General features: G+C 43.7%; 1 protein-coding gene across 7 annotated transcripts in view; it reads right to left on the bottom strand.

The window, feature by feature from the left end:
* The window catches only part of LOC147025870 (SH3 and multiple ankyrin repeat domains protein 2-like), a 545,479-nt gene that overhangs the window by 516,425 nt on the left and 11,137 nt on the right, over window positions 1-17,917 (bottom strand). For all 7 annotated transcript variants that reach the window (XM_085880768.1, XM_085880767.1, XM_085880769.1 and 4 more), the window contains exon 3: window positions 14,914-15,081. In XM_085880768.1, the coding sequence (XP_085736894.1) occupies window positions 14,914-15,081 (168 nt within the window). The remainder of the gene's footprint in view (window positions 1-14,913; window positions 15,082-17,917) is intronic.

The following is a 17,917-nucleotide window of genomic DNA, read 5'->3' as shown; positions in this document are numbered from 1 at the left end:
ACCTCTGAGGAGCAAATGTCAAGGTCCCTGCGTGGATCATATTTCCATGATGGCACACGTTGCCGACAGCTGAATTATTTACACATTGCCTGCTGCACAATGCATCTGGACATGAGTCATAAAGAACCGCAATAATTTTTGTTGTGAAAAGCACAACAGCTCACACCATGATGTCATCCGTCAAGTCTCTTTTTATCCACACCTTTGGTACTAATTTCCAAACTTGCTACCATCCAATGTATTCCTGTGCATCGACTAACTCCGACACATCCACATTCTCTTTTTTAAAAAACCATGACAAACGACTCTCATCTCCAATCCTCTCTCCCTGAGTAATATGGGTCCTTGATCTCGCAATGAAAATAAATTAGATGAACCACTGAATACACTGTGCTATAGAACACTCCATGCTATGCGATTCTACTATATATGATGCTATTGGCAGAGCCAGAAGATAGTGACAACACTTTTATCAAGTCCTGTAGATCTCAAAGAGAAGCTTCCAAAAAACAAGATGACCTAGAACAGCACTGGTTAGAGCACATAACTCAGCCAAGCTGAACAGTTTACGTTTTTTAGCTCGCCTGTTCGAAGAACAGAGAGCTATAGTGATACCCCCGGCGTGACCGTGAGCGTCAGCGTGAGCATCAGCGTGAGTGTGAGCGTGAAAATGTTAAAGTTTTTGGTGCAAGTTATTTCCTTTCTAATGTTTTTTTTATCTACCACACTATTTTTTACTGATTACAATATACAAATACATATATTGCTTTAAAATTATTTGGATCACCCTTCACTGCAATGCTTTATAAAAAATATTATTAGACTAGTTATCCCACTGATAGGCCGGATCTGCATCCGGAACTTAAACAAAATCTAATCGGTTTGTTCTTGTCACCTACCCCACTCATCCACCAAGTTTTGTCATAATCCGTCAATAACTTTTTGAGATATCGTGCTATATATAATTTTTGGTCCTTTCTCTCAATGGTGAAGCATCACTTAAAACAAGTGAAATCCTTCAATACAGCACGTGTGGTGAAGCAAATGAGTACACTAATGTTAAAATATGCAATTTATGCTTTTTCAGTTGAAAACAATTAAAAAGCATACTTAATATTTGAAATGTAAAAATCTTGTTATTGTGATAAGCACCTTTATATATAACAGAAGGAATTAAATGGTTCAATACAGCGTGGTCGGAGGCCGCAAAAGAATGATGGCATAAGAAGAACTTAGCTTTCAGCGTTCGGCGCGAAATGCAATGGTGGGCGGAAATGAGGTCTTTCGGCGCGAAATGCGATGGTAGGCGGAAATGACGTCTTTCATTCGTTCGTACATGAGAGGGGCGCGTTTCTTGTTTTTTTTCCCGTCAAGCAATAAATTAAATGGTTTTCACATATATAACACATTAGTTTCACAAATTTCCATTGAAATACTCGGGTATTTCCGTCAATTCTCGCTATTTCTGTCTAGGTTACGCACTGCATCTACCGGACGGCCGTCATTGGCTGTCTTGAGGCACGTGGGGGGGGGGGGGGACATCGGAGACGTGGTAGACACCGGGGACATTTCAAACTCGGTGCAATTGTATACAGCGCATGCGCTGTAAAAATCCTAGTAACTGGATCGTCACCAAAATCGAATCAATTTGTCCTTGCCACACTCTCAAACTGTCCACCATGTTTCATCTGAGTATGTCCAGAACTTTTTAGATATCCTGCAAAAACACAAACAAACAAACAAACAAACAAGCAGTCATAGACTGGTACTTACGAAATCGTCAACTTGACCTCTGACCTTGTCTAATAAAAGCTGTCTCCAGAGAAGGTAGCGACGCAAACCAGAATTTTCTATGATGATTCTGTACCAAACCATCAAAAATCGAATGTTTTGGATGTTTGACCTCACTGTGACCTTGACCTTTGACCGATTTTGACCAAAATCTAATCAGCGCAAGCCATCACCCTCCTGAATCACGTGGTGTAATTTGACATTGGTCGCTTCTTCCTTTCTCGAGTTATCTGAACCAAACCATCAAAAATCGAATATTTGACCTCACTGTGACCTTGACCTTTGACCGATTTTGACCAAAATCTAATCAGCACGAGCCATCACCCTCCTGAATCACGTGGTGTAATTTGACATTGGTAGCTCCTTCCGTTCTCGAGTTATCATGCCTACAAACAAACAAACAAACAAGCAGTCATAGACTGGTACTTACGAAATCGTCAACTTGACCTCTGACCTTGTCTAATAAAAGCTGTCTCCAGAGAAGGTAGCGACGCAAACCAGAATTTTCTATGATGATTCTGTACCAAACCATCAAAAATCGAATGTTTTGGATGTTTGACCTCACTGTGACCTTGACCTTTGACCAAAATCTAATCAGCGCGAGCCATCACCCTCCTGAATCATGTGGTGTAATTTGACATTGGTCGCTTCTTCCTTTCTCGAGCTATCTGAACCAAACCATCAAAAATCGAATATTTGACCTCACTGTGACCTTGACCTTTGACCGATTTTGACCAAAATCTAATCAGCACGAGCCATCACCCTCTTGAATCACGTGGTGTAATTTGACATTGGTAGCTCCTTCTGTTTTCGAGTTATCATGCCTACAAACAAACAAACAAACAAATAAACCAATGTCACCCGCAGGGTGACCCGTATCTTGCCAAAAGGTGACCACGTGTGACTTCTTTAAGGTCACACTGAGGTGAACAGAACTGCTATCCACCAGGAGCGACTCCTTGAGGAATATCTGCCTACGAGAGATTCCGATGAGAATCGTTCTAGAGTAACCATGAAAAATATGCTTTTGCCTCATAACGTCACCAAATGACATCATAATGTCTCAAGCTTGACATATCTAGAAAGCACTCATCGAGGTGTTCAATTTGAGGTACTACACGATATGGTTCCTAAAACTTGAAAATTTGACCTTGGGGTCAAATATGTTTGACCTGAGGCGCGAAGCATGAAGGTCAAGGCCAATCGCCACCAAAAATTAATCAGCTGAGCGCCAGACCATGAACTATATTCCCATGAAGTTTGAAGACGATCCGATCAAAATTACTCAAAAAAATAAGGGTTTCGTCGACTCCCCAGATTTGCGACAAAGTGACCTTGACCTTCAAAATTTTGTGCACTGAAAAGGACCTCTATAGGCCTCTGATATGCGAAGTTACAAAAATTTCCAATGATAACTGTGCTCTGCAGAGTGATTTATACGTGATTACAGACCAAAAAAAAAAAAAACATATGAAGGTCAAGGCCAATCGCCACCAAAAATTAATCAGCTGAGCGCCGGACCATGAACTATATTCCCATGAAGTTTGAAGACGATCCGATCAAAATTACTCAAAAAATAAGGATTTCGTCGACTCCCCTGATTTGCGCCAAAGTGACCTTGACCTTTGACCTTGACCTTCAAAATTTTGTGTACTGAAAGGGACCTCTATAGGCCTCTGATATGCGAAGTTACAAAAATTTCCGATGATAACTGTGCTCTGCAGAATTTTTTATACGTGATTACAGACAAACAAACAAACAAACAAAAAAAAACATACAAGCTGACTAACATATCTTGCAAAAACTTCGTTTTGGCAAGATAACAAACAAACAGAAATGGAAGTCTACAATAAACTTACGAAATCTTTAGATTTTATAAGTAACAAACAGACACGGATGAAAACAACCTTTTTCCACCTTCGGTGGCGGAGGTAAATATTTTTTTACGAGTCATCATGATTGTTTTCCAATTCCTGGACAGTCATAATGATTCGGTTGGAGTCTGTTACACCTGTTGAACAGCAAAAGTCCATCATGACGACACAAAAGACACTTGTAATGACCTGAGCATGCAGAACCAGAGGAGCTGGACATGTTGCAATCTCCCTCGCTAACATATCACAAGATCCACGAAAGGATGTTTTTCATAAACGAGGTAACATGATGTAAATGTGATGATGTTTGAAATCGGGATGATGTCATCAGACGGACATCTCTGACAAACCGCAGACTTTTGATGGAATTTTATTTTTCAGAAAAGGACATTGGTCGGGGAGAGGGGACGGAGGGGGGAGTGAAAAGGACGGTTCAATGAACACGGCAGCAATAGATTATTTTCATTAAATCAGTTTTCCATCGTCTGGAAGACGTGGTGATCCATTATTAATCCGAGAGGCAAGGATTGGAAGGAAAATAAAAATTTCTTTGTGTTTGTCAAAATTGCTTGGGGCATCGTAACAAACAAACAAGCTGCTTCACTTTACATAGAATGACATCACAGCAATGTGGAGTGATTGCAATGTGTGAGTGAGTCCAAGGGGCTATAAGTACGACAGACAAGTCGAGAAACCTGGTGAATATTTCGGTAATCAGTGGGACTACAATCACTAACGGTTTACTCAATAGCTAATTTGGTAAATGGAAAAGTGGCTTCTCAAGGGAAGATGTTTTGTGCTGGAGATGAAATCCCACCAACGCTCTCTCTCTCTCTCTCTCTCTCTCTCTGCAAACTGGCAGGCGTTGTCCTCCCGATGACACACACAATGCTCATTTGCAACGCATTAATTAGAGAGGGATTTTCAGTACCGTCTGGGTAACTTGAAATGGATAACAGCAAAGATGAAAGACAGGAGGAAACGAACAAAAAGGGAAAGAGAGATCTCCGCGGGAGAAGAGCACAAATCAGCACCCGAAGGGGCTGATGTCCGGTAATCATGTGAATTTGAAAAAAGTTTATCAACACAAGTCATGAGAGAATGTACAGATTTAATACAAATCACAATAAACACAAAATGGATGATAGAATAAACCTGCAAATCCCAGAGTGCCAGCTCGAATAGAGGTGAAAACAATTCCAGGACACACAATGTAGCAACGGAAGAAATACAACCAGCAGTATGAAATAGAAAACAAAAGGTCGAAATGGAGGGTGAACTGGAAGAGGATGAGAGACAAGGGGGAGGAGGTGGATGAGGAGGAGAAGGGGGTCGACAGAGCAGATGGAGCCACAGTCAGGGAGAAAGAGATAGAGATGTATATACATATACACAGTGCCTCCACAAAGTCTACACCACCTTTCAAAATTTTCACCTTTTGTTGCCTTGTAGCCTGGAATTAAATTACATTAAATCAGACTTTTTCCACCTTTATTTACACATCGTAACCCACAACTTCCGCATGAAAAACAAATTCTACAAACTTCCGAAAATTAATTTAAAATACAAAATGAGAATATCTTGGTTGGGTAAGTGTTCACCCCACCTCCCCCCCCCATATAATAGCAATTGTAAATTAGCTCAGGTGTAACCAATCACCTTCAAAATCACACACCAAGTTAATTGGCTTCCACCTGTGAAATCAGCTGTTCCTGTAGGTTTCCTCGGCTGGGGAGTGCATTTTACAGCAAATACTCAACCAAGAGCACCAAGCAACTTTCAAAAGACTTCTGGGTAAAAGTTGTGCAAAGGCACAGAACAGGGGGATGAGTATAAAAAATATTTCAAAGACCTTGAGTATCCCTCGGAGCACAATCAAGACAATCAATAAGAAGTGCAAGGCGTATGGAACCACGAAGACCCTGCCTACATCAGGCCATCCCTTCAAACAAGATGACCAAGCAGAGAGGAAACTGATCAGAGAGGCTTCTTTTGGCTGCTCCCATTGGGGGTCGCCACAGCGGATCATCCGTTATGATCCGCATTATGATTTGGCACAGGTTTTACGCTGGATGCCCTTCCTGACGCAACCCTGGTCGCCTCTTACGACACAGGGATATGGTACACCTATTCTAACCGGGGCATGCACCGGGCCCAGTACACTGGTACTCACTTCGCCGACCTCGGAAGTATGACAGGCTGAGTCAACCTCCTGGTGTGTATTAATTCAAGCAGCCAATGGGGCTTGAACTAAGGACCTTTTGGATCCCAAGCCGCTACCCTAACCACTACGCCAACACCAGGCTTTGTGTCCAAATTAAATGTGATATGTAAATGTGAAATATATATTAAGCACCACAATTTACCCCTTTCTTATTCCTATTTTTTTCCCCGGGCAACGCCGGGTACTCCAGTGTGTGTGTGTGTGTGTGTATGTGTGTGTGTGTGTGTGTGTGTGTGTGTTTGTGTGTGTGATTGTGTGTGTGATTGTGTGTGTGATTGTGTGTGTGATTGTGTGTGTGATTGTGTGTGTGTGTGTGTGTGTGTGTGTGTGTGTGTGTGTGTGTGTGTGTGTGTGTGTGTGTGTGTGTGTGTGTGTGTGTGTGTGTGTGAGTGTGTGTGTGTGTGTGTGTGTGTGTGTGTACACACACATATGTAGAGACGTGGTCCCAGCGGTGAGGTGAATCCCCCCGACTCAACTGTCGTAGACGGGCAGTTAACACCGACCAGGCCGGATCGCCAAGCGGTTTTCCTTTGAGGCGAACACGTGATCATCAGAGATTATGGCGTGTGCGGGAGGGCATGGGCAGCAAGGACGGAACTGACGTAAGCACAGCACAAGGGGTTTGTACTCGAACCCATGATACATAGACAACACAAGCAACTTAAAATATACACGGGGATTTAATGAAAATAAGTCAACTATTTGCAATGTTAATAATTCAAAGTGTAATAATAAAATGCGAGGTAAATTAAAGCCGAAAGTCGAGGTGCCTCTACACATGGACTTTAATACAGACAAGGGGAAAACTAAATAAAATAAAATCCTCCCTTTATTCTGGTACTTAGCTTTGTCCAGAGATGGTTATTTATGAACGTTGGGGTCGAGCCGCTTCATCCTGCGTGGGAAGATGCGCCCAAAATGGCGCCGAGCAGCTCTCTGGGTAGGAAACGTACAAGAGGTAATTCAAGAGGCTGTATTCAACACCAGGGCTCACGAACCGTCATGCAGGTTCTTCTCATGAACGAACACACCAAATGTTCCTCTCTTACACGATGCCTGCTCACAATGATCGCCCACCTTTCTCCTTGAACACACAACAGGATAACGACAAGTTCGCTGAGAGGTGCAATTCCTCTTCCTCTCTTTCTCATAATCGTACAACTTCATGACTCAGCCGAACAGGAATGGCTGGCATCTTGCCCAGCACGAACACGATAATCAAGCTGCCATTTCGTCGTGCCAAGAGGAGAGCAAAAACAAGATCCTCTTAGTCGATCGTGTCCTCCATCAATTCTGTCCTCTCACAACTACCATGTCCTCCCAACAACCATCCTCTCCGTTCTCCTGGTCCGAACCTCACTTTCCTTCGGACCGGCTCTCTGACATCACTGCCATTAATCATCCACTCAGGGGCGTGACTTGCTGGTACTAACCCGGGAAGGCAGGGATTCTCTCCTGCTTGCACTTGTAGCTCTGTTATTGTTGTTGTTGTTGTGGTTGTTGTCATAAGAATGTAATTTTATTGCTGGCTTGTAAATGCAAAAACGTCAGAAAAGGTCACACTTTGAAAACGTAGAAAAAAATTACATACTGGGGGAAATTGGCCTTAATCCCAATCCAATTAACACAGCAACACATGGCTTAAATGTTATTACACACATGTGTGATCCTCAACTCGGCAGCGGGGAGGTACCGTACAACAATAATGGTGGGGGCACTTCCGGTTGTGGTGCCCGCAGTCCCAAAGGCAAGTCGCTCGACTTACAACTTCTTTGCCCTCCCCTTCAACTATTCAGTCCCTGACAACCAAACAGCTCCTTTGCTGTACACCCCGCTGGGGAGGGTCTACACACCATCCAGGCTCTCTTGGCCTCATACGGGTCACCAGGGGTCTCCTTACCGCTGGTCACTCAGCCAAAACCTCCCCTCCGACGGGTCCCCATTTCCAGATATCACCGGCTGCCAGGGACAAATTACCTCGGGGGAGCCACAGTTGCCGATCCTCCAGAGCTTCATCAATTCCTGCAAACCCACATATCTTCACCACCCACACAATCCAACATCTTATTTCCTCCCCTGTTGCCATTCATTTCTCAAACAATGCAATGCAAAATGGTGATCATGTTCCTCCACTGCCAAGGCCTTTTTACATATTATAATCTGCATTCATTATCCAAACACAATTCAATTCTTTACACATAACAGACATCAACATCATAAGACCATTCTGGTTTCTAAACTGATCCCTTTACCGAGCATTGAGTCACTCTCACCTGCTCCCATCCTCATTTAGCTATGTCACAATTTCTAGCAAAACTGAACCTTTGGAACAGTAAGCATCAAAGCGATTTACCCTAAGTGTAAGTTGTCGCAGGTTGGTCTGGTTCAAGAGTGTCATCCACTGATCCACCCCTTCTAGTTTTCTTCGCACCCTTCCAATCCACCCTTCCTGTGAATTCATTGCTATTAAATCTCCCTGGATTCCATTCTTCGTTTTTCTTTCTAAATTTGCTTCCGATTCCAAAATCTTGGAGACCAATGTGGCTAATGTTCGGGTACACTTGTAGACTTCAAGCACACTCTTGGTGAGGAGATGTCAAAGAATCAGATCAGCCACAGGAACTGTGTCCATAATCATTCTTGCGAGAGGCAGCATGATCGATGCCCGCACTCCCCCCCCCCCTACAGGATCCGGAAGACGAACACTTGTCTCATCCACTCGCAGAAGCCTGAATCCTCCTCCAGGATCCGGCAGACCCAAATTTCTCTCATTCGTTCCCAGAATCTGCCCCTGGGCTGTTACGCTCATCTGCTCGGCCGCCTACGATGAGAGTTGGAGTGAGTTGAGATGTGTTTTGGCCTCGTGCAACTCTTTATGTTTCTCTTTCATCTTCCCATACCGCCGTTTACTTGCCCGCATTTTCTTTCCAGCTCTAGTGAGCCCTTGCTCTGCTTGTTTGGCTTGCTTCTGGCACAGCCCATGTAACTCAGCTTGCGGGGCGAGGACGTTAGGCTGCACATGCTCCTGGCAGCTGCAATCACTGTCCTACTCTGCTTTGAGCTCATGAACTCCTCCCCGAAGACTTTTCATCACTTTCTGGGTTTCGCTCCCGAAGGACTGCAGTTCAGTATGCAATTCCCTGATCTCCTGGCAAGTGTTCACCTCCAGCAGAGACTCCTTACAAAGTTAATTTTCTTTATCCATCTCCTTCTTGCCTCCAATCCAACAACCACTGGATGGAAAGAAGAGTGACAAAGTCCTTCATAAAGTTCAGCACAGGTTTCAATGCCAACAAGACAGTCTTTAGCAATTTACCTTCATCATGCAGTTCATGCAGCTGTTTCTCCTCAATATCCCTTGCTGAACAATAGATGGGACTGACATCTGGAAGGGATTCCTGGGGTACATCAGCTACTTCAAGTTCATCCAATGAAAAATGCTGACCATCATTTCATCACTAGAATCCTCTACATTCACACCAAGTGGGGGCATTTTCTCTTCAAAGCCTGCACTTGACTTGCTCTGGTTCAATTCAAGAAGAACCTCTCGCTCAACCAACACAAAGGCACAGTTGCTGGAACTCTCCTCCTTGCCCTTCTTGGGACGGCTCCAATCCTGGCTCGCCAAAACAAACTTCAGGACTTGCCCTTCTGTAAGTGCCAAGATGAGGAAGCAGTGCTTCAGGAAGATCACCACCCCACCCCGCATCCATCACCTTCACAACTTCATTGTCATTTTCCTTCACAGTATCCAATGCGTCACTCCCTACTGTACAATCATCAAAAAACATTACTGTAGATCCACTCTCAACTATAGCTGTACCATCTGCATTGCAACAGCAAGAAGCACCGGACTCATCACAATCTTCGGCCTGAGCATCACTTGTCCAAGATCACTTTCCTCCTTCATTGCATTGTCCATCACTGTTAGCTGTGTTTGTATATCCCCAGCCATTTATTCTTCACTCACTTTCATATCACCCCTCAATTGGTCCATCATCACTTTCATCATTTTGATCCTCCGATTCATCTCAAATGGTTTTGGCGAGGCCAATTTGCTATTATTCAGTGTGGATCCCAGGGGAATCGCTACGCTTCCTGGAGGAGAATTTGGTGGTGGGGGTTCCCACTCGGGATGGGGGAAACTTTTACCCTATGCTTATCAAGCAGCTCCACCCTCGGCTCACTTCCTTCATCCTTACTACCTTCCCACCGCTTCACCATCTTGTGCACATCCACCATGTCCTGCACACGTTTAATGTCCTCAGAAAAAGAAACTACATTTCCTTCCTTGAAATTTTCAAGCGTTCATTTCTCCCAACACCAATTATCGTGATCAACAATTTCATGTCCAATGTGAAATATTGATCAGAATTTGAATCTTGCACTCCCGGGGGAGTCAGGGGGGTGCATATACAAATACCTGACAACAAGTGTTGCGACCATGGCTGTTAGGTTAATCCCCCAACCAAATTGTTGTGGATGGGCGGTTAACAGCGACCAGGCCAGATTGCCGAGCGGTTTTCCGAAGAGGCGAACACATGACCCTTGGAGATTATGGTGTGCGCAGGAGGGGCATGAGCGGCAAGGACGGAGCTAAAGAAAGCACAGCACAAGGGGTTTATACTCGAACCCACGACAAATAGAAAACACGAGCAACTTAAAATAAACACGGAGATTTAATGAAAATAAGTCAAATATTTACAATGGAAATAATTCAAAGTGTAATAATAAAACGCGAGGTTAAATTAAAGCCTCAAGTCGAGACGCCTCTACACACGGACTTTAATGCAGACAAGGGGAAAATGAAATAAAAGAAAATCCTCCCTTTATTCTGGCACTTAGCTTTGTCCAGAGATGGTCTTTTATGAACTTTGGGGTCGAGCCGCTTCGTCTTGCATGGTGCATTTACATGCACCAAAAAAGGCGCTGAGCCTCTCTCTGGGCGGGAAACGTACATGAGGTAATGTGAGGCGGTATTCAACACCAGGGCTCACCAATCACCGTGAAGCTTCTTCTCATGAACGAACATGCCAAATGTTCCTCTCTTACATGAGGTCTGCTCATAATGATCACCCACCTTTCTCCTTGAACACACAACAAGATAACGACGAGTTCGCTTAGAGGTGCACTCCTCTTTCCTCTCTTTCTCTTAATCATACAACTTTGTGACTCAGCCAAACAGGAATGGCTAGCATCTTGCCCAGCACACTGCAAATTCACCAGCACGAACACGAGAATCGTGCAGGCATTTCATTGTGCCGAGAGGAGAGCAAAAATGAGATACTCTTAGTCGATCCTGTCCTCCACCAACTCTGTCCTCTCACAACTACTGTGTCCGAACAACCGTCCTCCCCGTTCTCCTGGTCCAAACCTCACTTTCCTTCTACCGGCTCTCTGATGTCACGCCCATTAATCATCCACTCGGGGGCTTGACTTGCTGGTACGAAATCAAGAAGGCAGGGCTTCTTACCTGCTTGGACATGCAGCTCTCCTATTATTGTTGGTGTTGTTATAAGAACGTAATTTTATTGCTGCCTTGTAAATGCAAAAACGTAGGAAAAGGTCATGGGTCAATTATGTACTGGAGGAAATTGGCCTTCATCCCAATCTAATTAACACAGCACCGCTCCCCATGTGGTGACAAGTAACACTTAAGCTCACAGTTTCCCTACTTAATTTACATTGAGATGTCTACTACATGTCCACGGACCAAGCAACTCAATACAATCCTAACTTTCCTATTAAATTCCTCCATATTCCCCAACAACCATAACAATATATACATTTTTTTGCTATGCCATCATATATACATACACATATGTAGAAACGGACAGCGTAAAGATGGTGAAAGGAAGAAAGATGGTAGAAAATAAGGAGGTGGGTGTCAGGAAGGGGATAATCATGAAAGCGGTATCACCACGTCAAATAACTTGTGAAAATGAACTTGTAAAACCATCAAAATGTTATGTCGATCAGCCATTCGTAATTCTTTCTCTCATATTTGGAGAGACATAACTTTAGGCACCCACATGAAGCACACAAGTCGTCGTTTTGTGTACCTCGCCATTACTGCGAAGCAAATCCATACCACAAAATGCGTGATAACAATCAGAACCTGATTATGACTTGAAATTCTGACAACGAAACAATTTTTTCTTGTAAAGGTTTCCACCAATAATCCCAAACCCTCTTGCGATAGATTGTGTTTTTGCATGACAATGACTCTACGTACAGTCATTGGTTGAGCGGTATACTGGATGTTGCTGGTGCTGAATCTCCTCCACTTTGTCCTATGACTTGTTTATCATAATCAATAAACACATGGTGAAAGTAAAATGAGCAATCACAAAGAACTATGAGGCTGGAGGAGCAATGGAAATTACTATTCAGAATTCACAGATGAGTATTCTTGCTTTATCAGATGTTCTACAACGAGGAGACAAAATACCTTGGGAAACTAAAACAGCACTCGGTAGAGCACTTGCCTCTGCCAGGCTGAACAATTTACATGTTGTATCCCACTGACGGGCTGGATCTGAATCCGGACCTGAACCAGAATCCAGTCGGCTTGTTATTTTCACTTACCAAACTCATCCACAACATTTTGAAATATCATGCTCGATATTGTTTTTTGCCAGGTGTCTCAATGGTGAAGAAGTACGTAAAAAAAATTCTAGTGTCTACATCTGGATCTTCACGAAAATCAAATCAATTCGTCCTTGTCACACTCCCAACCTGTCCACCAAGTTTCGTCTAAATTCGTCCATAACTTTTTCAGATATCCTGCTCACAGAATGGTACTTGTACAAGAAAGGGAGGGAGAGAGATACAGACAGAGAAATAGACAAACAGGTGAAAACAAAACGTCCTCCGGTGGTGGAGGTAATTATGAAAAGAAAAAAGGTTTGTCGGAAAAAGTATTTATATGATCCACTCAATTTATAGTATAAATTACATATACCAGTGCATGCCCATACGTGCGTGCCCGTACGTGCATGGCTGTACGTGCAAAAAGAGAAAAAAAAAAAAAGACAAAAAAAAAAGAATTTACATAAATTGTGACATCACAGCACCATGTCCTGTCATTGGTTTGGTAAATAAATGGCCATAACTTGGGAACCACTTGTCCGATTAATATCAAACCTTGAAAAGGCACATCCATAGGGCCCCAGCAATATTCCTGGCAAGTTTCAATTAGATCGGACCAGTGGTTGTCGAGAAACAGCAGTCACAAACACACACACAGAGATTGCTGTAATTATATATACTAGTACGGGCCCGTAGGTGCAGTATGTGCAGCTTCGTTCCTTCGCTCTCGTAAACGACGACTGGATTGGGGCATTTTTTCAATTAGATCGGACCAACCATATCATAAATGGCCATAACTTAGGAAACACCTGGGAAACATACTCAGGTCCCCAGCGTCAATTGTGACGTCATATCAAACGAAGAAGAATTGTGACGCCCCTCTCTCTCGCCCCCCCTCGCTCCCCCCTAGTCTCGCCCCTCCTCTCTCCCCCTCTCTTGAATTGTGATGCCCCTCTCTCACCCCCCTCTCTTCTCTCCCTCTCTCCCTCCCCACTCTTGCCCCCTCTCCCCCTCTCTTCTCTCCCTCTCTCCCTCCCCACTCTTGCCCCCTCTCCCCCTCTCTCGCCCTCTCCTCTCTCCTCCTCTCTTGAATTGTGACGCTCCTCTCTCTCACCCCCCCTCTCTCCCTCACCTCTTTCCTCCTTCTCTCCCCCCTCTGTAAATGTATTCACAAATGTATTCACAAAAAACAAATAAATAAATAAACATTAATTGTGACATCATTCGTGACGTCATAGCACCGTGTCTTGTCATTGGTGGACAGATAAATGGCCGTAACTTGGGAACCGCTTATCCGATTGACATCAAACCTCGAAAAGGCACATTTGCGGGTCCCCAGCAATATTCCTGGCAAGTTTCAATCAGATCAGACCGTCAATCGTGCAAAAAAAAATATAAAAAATAACAAATAAATAAATACACATTAATTGTGACGTCATTCGTGACGTCATAGCACCGTGTCTTGTCCTTGGTCGACAGATAAATGGCTGTAACTTGGGAACCGCTCGTCCGATTGACATCAAACCTCGAAAAGGCACATCTGCGGGGCCCCGGCAATATTCCTGGCAAGTTTCAATCAGATCGAACCGGCGGTCGTCGAGAAACGGCGGTCACAGACAAACAGACAAAGACAGACAGACAGACAGACAGACAGATTGCTGGAATTATAGATATATATATATATATATATATACATATATAAATATATATATATTATATATATATATTGTTATGCCCATCATATATACATATACATATGTAGAAACAGACAGGGTAAAGATGGTGAAAGAGGAAATGAATGTTTCATTGGTACAAATTTTATACCAATGAAACATTCATTTCCTATGGTTCATTCAACCTGTAAGTCTTGTGTGAACTTTGTGGTTAGGGTGGCTGACTTGGAATCTTAGGGTCCTGAGTCGAAGCCCCGTTGGCCACTGAATTAACACCAGGTGGGGTTGACTCAGCCTATAATCGATCCTTCCGAGGTCAGCAAAATGAGTGCCAGTGTACAGGAATGGGGGCACTGCATCAGCTGCATCGCGCCCCAACAAGATGATAGCTACCCGGCAGCCAAGCTGCCCTACGCAAGAAGAAGAAGAGGATTCAACCTGTGTTTAGGTTTATATTGCATATATTATGTGCACGTGTGTACACATGGGCATGTGCACACGCATGAACAGTGATGTACAAAAATAAAATAAAACACATGGACGTGTCTCGACAAAATAAATGACGACACCTGAAACGTTCTGTCTCCGCAAAAAATTGCATCACTCATCCATGCACATAAGTTGATATTAATCTGGGAAATAAATGTAAGCTTGGTATGGATATATGAGCATACACATGATTCTCTGGATGTTTATGTCTGCCTGAAACAGATTGCAGTTTTGGAGTGCAAGGGAATTTGAAAACTTCTCCACTTCTCACCTGGTGTATCTCATGCCAGCCATTCTCATCTTGACACTCGAGCAAAGCGTGGTCTTGGAGTAGGAGCTCACAGCACCGCGGATCACCACCAACCACCGCTGTGTGGTAGGTTGGGCTGAGTCCACGATTGTCTTTGTAGTCTGGAGACGCGCCCAGGTCGAGCAAGGTCTGTGAACAGCCACGTCACGTCCGGCTTGTTTCTGCAGTTACGACATGAAACGACACAGAATTTCGAAAGTCCTGTTTTTCATCTCTGTCCAGCGCTGGATTCAAAGCAAAAGCAATTGAAGCAGCGAAACAGGCTATTATTTGGCTCAGATGCAGCATGGCATAATGCTATCGGAAGAATATTGAGTGTGGAGAACGATGTGCTGCGTCACCTACATTCATTTTAATCATTTAACACGGTGTAGCAACACCTGCACTCACCTACAAATCAAATTCCATAAAGGGAACCGAGCTTGTGGCACGTTATGCTGTGTAGTCCGAGGAGTTATGCTTCATTGGAAATTCTCGGCCGAATCCCAAAGTTACGAGGCTCCATTCTTACCATCGTCAATGGCATAAGTAATAATGTCATAAAACACTTCACATGTAACATCAGATAACTATGATGCATGGCTTTCGGTGTACACTAAGCTGGAAAGGGAACTTTTGCATTGTATTCCAACTTGAAAAACACCTGTGATGAAGAATTGTGATTTATTGGTTCCAGCTATGTTTCAAGACAAGGCTGACATTGAGGTTTTGAGGTTCTTTCTTCGGTGCCATGAAAAGCACAGATTGATGATATATCGGGCTGATGGTGGAGCTGATCCATACATCAAATACAGAACAAGGACATTGGTTGACAATGGACAAATCAACAGTGTACGCGATTTTAACCGTGGGGATCGCGGTGTCATCAGATATGTGTTCAGATTGGAACACCAGAGATTGGAGTCTCACCCAATAGGGAAGTCTTTTATATGGTGTTCCTATTTTTTTTTATCCTAATGCATGTTTTATGATCTGTTTGATTTCGAGCTTTCAGTTATTGTGTTCCATCGTGTATGTGCCATTCAAAAAATTCTGTTAGAATTCAACCGAGGATGGATATGGCTGAATATGAGTTTCTACAAGAACATTTCACAACTTTCGATTTCAAGAATACAAGAATGAGTTTCTGCAAACAACTTCGAGGGACCACAACTAATGACCAAAACCAGCTTGGCGAAGGACAGCCGTGTTAGAAAATTTCCATGTTAAACATTTGGGTCCAGCGGAAACACAATGCTATCCTCCAAGGTCTACTTCGATGACACAGGTAAACCAAAATGAAGTAAATAGTGATTTCCATCATCAACAGCATCTTTTTGTCGTACAATTTAAGACAGTCATTTCTATATCACATAGTGCAAGAGAAATCAGTTTGTCTTCATGTGAAGTGGAAATTTAAAGTCCATTCTTGGAAACAATGTACTTAAAGTCTTCCGCTTATGCTAGCAAAAGGGAAACCAAATGTACTTTTATTATCAGAGAGAAAGAGAGACAGAGATACAGGGATATGTATTGTTGCGGTTCTGTAAAACGAGCACTCTTCCAAGGCAATGGCACCCAACATGTTGTGATCCAAAGACAGTTATTTCATTAGTATGTGTTTAGTTAGTCCTTTCCATTTGTCTAGTGGGTAAATGGGAAAGGTGCGTTGCGTAGAACTTTTAGTTAGATCTTCAATCCTCTAATTTTTTTTCTATTATTTCATCCCTTCACTACACTTTCTCCAACACAAACCACGCAGGTACACATGCAAAAAAAGTCATGACGCCGAGAGTGTGAGGAGATACAGCGAAGCTCCTTTACATACGTGCACCATTTCCCGTTCAAAATGTGCGCCAAAATGCAACCGCCGCCTCGTCTGTCATTGTCTCGGACCCTTATCATTCTCACCCCAACGTTATAACACTCAACATAACCACTCCGCATGTCTTCTAAAAATCTCCACAACAACCTACGTCCAATCTTTCACCACAAATTCCACAACTACAATCATCAACCCCAACCTCTTCGGCACAATGCCACATCTATGACCACCTCTCCCAATCTCTTCACCACAAATGCCACAAGGCTTTTCTCACCTTCCTATAACCGCCGCAACTGCCATCAACCCCTTCGACGCTCACCACAGTCTCGCAGGATACCGAAGGAACGAGGATAATGAGAATTGGGGTGTTTCAGCATGTAACTTGAAGCCCAAGAGTGTGCTGGGGTTCATTCGAAGACATGCGGATAGCTCTAGGGTTTCCCAAAATAACAATGCTTAAATGGAGTCCAGCACACGTTTGGGGCCGGAGAGCGCTCCCGAAGACTCTCACCCCATGTTATCTCAGGAGTTCTGACGTGTGGCAAGGTTCAAGGGTGAATGAAGCCATTTTCGATTCCGAAGCCCACCGGGGTGTGGCTACGGCGCGGGGTGACTGCCTTGCATCAATGAGGGAGCTCGGAAATGCCTACAGGATCGTTTGATTGATAGATCCTCTCTTGCTCAGACCCCATAAAAGGAACAATTCGACTGAAGTCTGTCTGTCTGTCTGTCTGTCTGTCTGTCTGTCTGTCTGTCTGTCTGTCTGTCTGTCTGTCTGTCTGTCTGTCTGTCTGTCTGTCTGTCTGTCTGTCTGTCTGTCTGTCTGTCTGTCTGTCTGTCTGTCTGTCTGTCTGTCTGTCTGTCTGTCTGTCTCTCTGTCTCTCTCTCTCTATCTCTCTCTCTCTCTCTCTCTCTCTCTCTCTCTCTCTCTCTCTCTCTCTCTCTCTCTCTCTCTCTCTCTCCTTCGTCCCGACTCCTTGAGACAGTCATATAAGAGCTTTCCAGCATCCGAGCAAAATCAGGGTGGAACAAGTGATTGCCACAGCAAGCTGGGACCACCCCTGGGTCATCAACACTCAGTTTTCGCTGCATCCAGCAGCCAACATTAACGTATAGTACAGACCTTCACACAACTCCGTTAAAGTCTTTCTCTCATGCATC

Source organism: Eptatretus burgeri, chromosome 5 (assembly GCF_056783735.1).
Source record: "Eptatretus burgeri isolate ZD-2024b chromosome 5, Ebu_testis_v1, whole genome shotgun sequence".
Taxonomy (NCBI): Eukaryota; Metazoa; Chordata; class Myxini; order Myxiniformes; family Myxinidae; genus Eptatretus; species Eptatretus burgeri.
This window is presented reverse-complemented; position numbering and strand designations above follow the sequence as displayed.